The sequence below is a fragment of the Austrofundulus limnaeus genome, unplaced genomic scaffold (genome assembly GCF_001266775.1).
Source record: "Austrofundulus limnaeus strain Quisiro unplaced genomic scaffold, Austrofundulus_limnaeus-1.0 Scaffold1421, whole genome shotgun sequence".
NCBI classification, from domain to species: Eukaryota; Metazoa; Chordata; class Actinopteri; order Cyprinodontiformes; family Rivulidae; genus Austrofundulus; species Austrofundulus limnaeus.
This window is the reverse complement of record NW_013953823.1, coordinates 28678-31814: the sequence shown is the minus strand read 5'-3', so window position 1 is coordinate 31814 and position 3137 is coordinate 28678. Positions and strand designations below refer to the sequence as shown.

At 49.8% G+C, this 3137-nt stretch overlaps 1 protein-coding gene across 1 annotated transcript in view; it reads left to right on the top strand.

Moving 5' to 3' along the window:
• The window catches only part of vldlr (very low density lipoprotein receptor), a gene marked incomplete at its 3' end in the record, with an annotated part of 22748 nt that overhangs the window by 17703 nt on the left and 1908 nt on the right, over positions 1–3137 (top strand). Inside the window, 5 exon segments of the mRNA XM_014032331.1 lie at positions 369–587; positions 672–790; positions 865–1004; positions 1088–1229; positions 1338–1487. Coding sequence (XP_013887785.1) covers positions 369–587; positions 672–790; positions 865–1004; positions 1088–1229; positions 1338–1487 — 770 coding nt within the window.

The following is a 3137-nucleotide window of genomic DNA, read 5'->3' as shown; positions in this document are numbered from 1 at the left end:
CAGTAGCTGGGAGCGCGCCAGTAGCTGGGAGCGCGCCAGTAGCTGGGAGCGCGCCAGTAGCTGGGAGCGCGCCAGTAGCTGGGAGCGCGCCAGTAGCTGGGAGCGCGCCAGTAGCTGGGAGCGCGCCAGTAGCTGGGAGCGCGCCAGTAGCTGGGAGCGCGCCAGTAGCTGGGAGCGCGCCAGTAGCTGGGAGCGCGCCAGTAGCTGGGAGCGCGCCAGTAGCTGGGAGCTAGAGGGAGCTGCGACAGTAGCTGGGAGCTAGAGGGAGCTGCGACAGTAGCTGGGAGCTAGAGGGAGCTGCGACAGTAGCTGGGAGCTAGAGGGAGACAACTAGCTGCAGATAACATTTACGTTGTTTGTTTTTCCAGCACGGTTCTGGACAAACGGGACGTAGGCGCTCACAGGAAGGTGATCGACGTCCAGTCCCCGGTGGGGATCTCTGTGGACTGGATCTACAAGAACCTGTACTGGTCCGACCTCAGCACCAAGACCATTTCTGTGGCCAACTTTAACGGAACCAAGCAGAAGGTTCTGTTCAGCAGAGGCCTGATAGAACCCGCCTCCATCGCCGTGGACCCCCTGTCAGGGTGGGTGGCAGAACCACCTGATACCGGTCCCGGCTGGGGTCGGCCCGGTCCCTTTGGTTAGTCACCTTTGTGTTGGTCCTGCAGGTTCCTGTACTGGTCCGACTGGGGGGAGCCGGCTAAGATCGAGAAGTCTGGTCTGAACGGAGTGGACCGGAAGGTTCTGGTGGCGACAGACATCCAGTGGCCCAACGGGATCACACTCGGTACGAGCAGAACTGGTTTTTAAAGTCCGTCAGGTGTTCTGGTCCCAGGTTAATGAAATGTTCTGTGGGTCCAGACCTGATCAAAGGCCGGCTGTACTGGGTCGACTCCAAGCTGCACGTCCTGAGCAGCGTGGACCTGAACGGAGACAACAGGAAGAGGGTTCTGCAGTCTGCAGAGGTCCTGGCCCATCCCTTCGCCCTCACCGTCTTCGAGGTCAGACCTAACGTCCGAACGGGTCCTTTCAGCTGCGGCTCCTCGGCTGTGAGTAAAACCTTCATGTCCCGTCTCCTGTCCAGGACCGGGTCTTCTGGACCGACGGTGAGAGCCAGGCCATCTACGGCGCCAACAAGTTCAGTGGTTCTGATGTGGTGACGCTCGCCAACAACCTGAACGACCCGCAGGACGTCATCGTCTACCAYGAGCTGATCCAGCTCTCCGGTAAGAACCGGAAACTACCGGGACCAGCAGGGTGGGAAATGTTGGCTGGGAGCTAAAGACATTAGCACGCAGCTTGTTTTTGTAAGCTGAAGCTGGTGATGTGTTCAGGTACAAACTGGTGCACAGAGAAAGGAGAGAACGGMGGCTGCAGCTTCCTGTGTCTACCTGCTCCACAAATCAACAAACACTCTCCTAAATACACCTGTGTGTGTCCCGACGGTCAGGAGCTAGCAGCCGACGGCTTCCGCTGCCGACCAGGTGAGTCCTGAAGCCACGCCTTTCATCTTCGTTGTTGGTTTGACAGAACCTTCCAGAAATGTAACAAATCAAGACGGTTTGACTGAGGAGCTCTGCTGCCCCCTGCAGGTCCTGTTCTGCTGAATCTAAACAAACAACTAAACAATCTGCATTTCCTGTGAAAATAATGACGGAAATTTTAACTAAAAATGTTTTATAGCAAAACTTGAGTTAAATTAGAGCAGCTGACTTTAGCAGAAATGAGCTGAAATTAGCACAGGTGAGTGGAGAACGATAAAAGCTCACATCAGCTGAAAAACATGACAAGTGGCATTTTGTTGTAAAACAGCTAAAGCAGTCAATTCACAGAAAAATGGCTGAAAAGCAGCTGAAATGACAAAGATGCAGAAAGGTCATGTTTAGTTTCTTACAGCTTAATTCAACAAGGTGAATTTAGATAAGCTAAAGTAGCTAAAAAGCCAGAAAATGGCTGAAATTAGCAAACGGCTAAAGGCATAAAACTAACGCCGACAGTAGCCTAAAGTTTTAGTTTTGTTTTTCAGCTAAAAGATGAAATTGGCAGAAAAATCACACATTTGACATTTTCAGCTTTTTATTAATTCAGCAAAGTGGAACCATTTTCAGCTTTTTTTCATTTATATTCAAAGTAGCTGAAAGTGGAAAACGGCTGAGATTGTCTAAAGTCAGCTAAAAGAAGCTTAAAAAGCAGAAACTAAAAAGCCTAAAAGTTTAAATAAACAGACTGAATGTAGGAGAAAAATGTTTAAAAACAGCTGAAGGAAACAGATTAACTGTTTTTAAACTGTTTTAACTCCAGTTTAAAAATAATGTAACTTTATTTTAAACAGCTGAAGGAAACAGACGTACCTTTATTTTGAAAAGCTGTTTTCTGTGGGTTGAAGTGTTTTTCTCGTTTGGTTTTAGTATAATTAGTGTTAAAATGAAAACTGCAGCTCTTTTCTTCCTGCAGCTAAAAGGTTGCTTAGAAACCTCGTCTGGTCTGGTTCTGGTCGGGTCCGGCTCCTTTCTGTTCTCCTAGATCAGCCTTTTGAACAGAACCTGACAGCTGAGTTCTGCACACAGACACTAATTGGACTCAAACTGCAGACAGAGTCCAGTTTACAGATCAGGCCTCGGCTCCTACATCCTGAGAGGAAAAAGGCTGAAATACAGAAAGGAAAACGGGTCAAGAGTTCTGTTGGGTTCTGTTCTGGGTTTATTGGTTTCCAACCAGAATCAGTTGTTGGTTTGAAAGGAACTGATTCATCAGCTGAACTGTGACAGGCTGTGTGTGGTGGACGAGCTGCAGGACGACTGACAGGACAGTGTCCTCAGTGATGTCCACTAACCTGAGACAGACGGACAGGAAACTGAGTGTAGTCGGTGTGCTGCAGGAGATATCGGCTCCGATGCAGGTCAGAGGCTCATCAAACTGGACTCGGGACAAAACTAGTTGTGAAAGCGAGCCTCGTTAGCTCACAGCTGCTGGGTGATCAACCAGAACGTCTCTGATCTGGTGAGCGTGATGTTCTCTTGCTCTCAGTAAATAAATCAAAGCCATCCATCCATCCATCCATCCATCCATCCATTTTCTTCCGCCTATCCGGGGTCGGGTCGCGGGGGCAGCAGCTTCAGAAGGGAGGCCCAGAC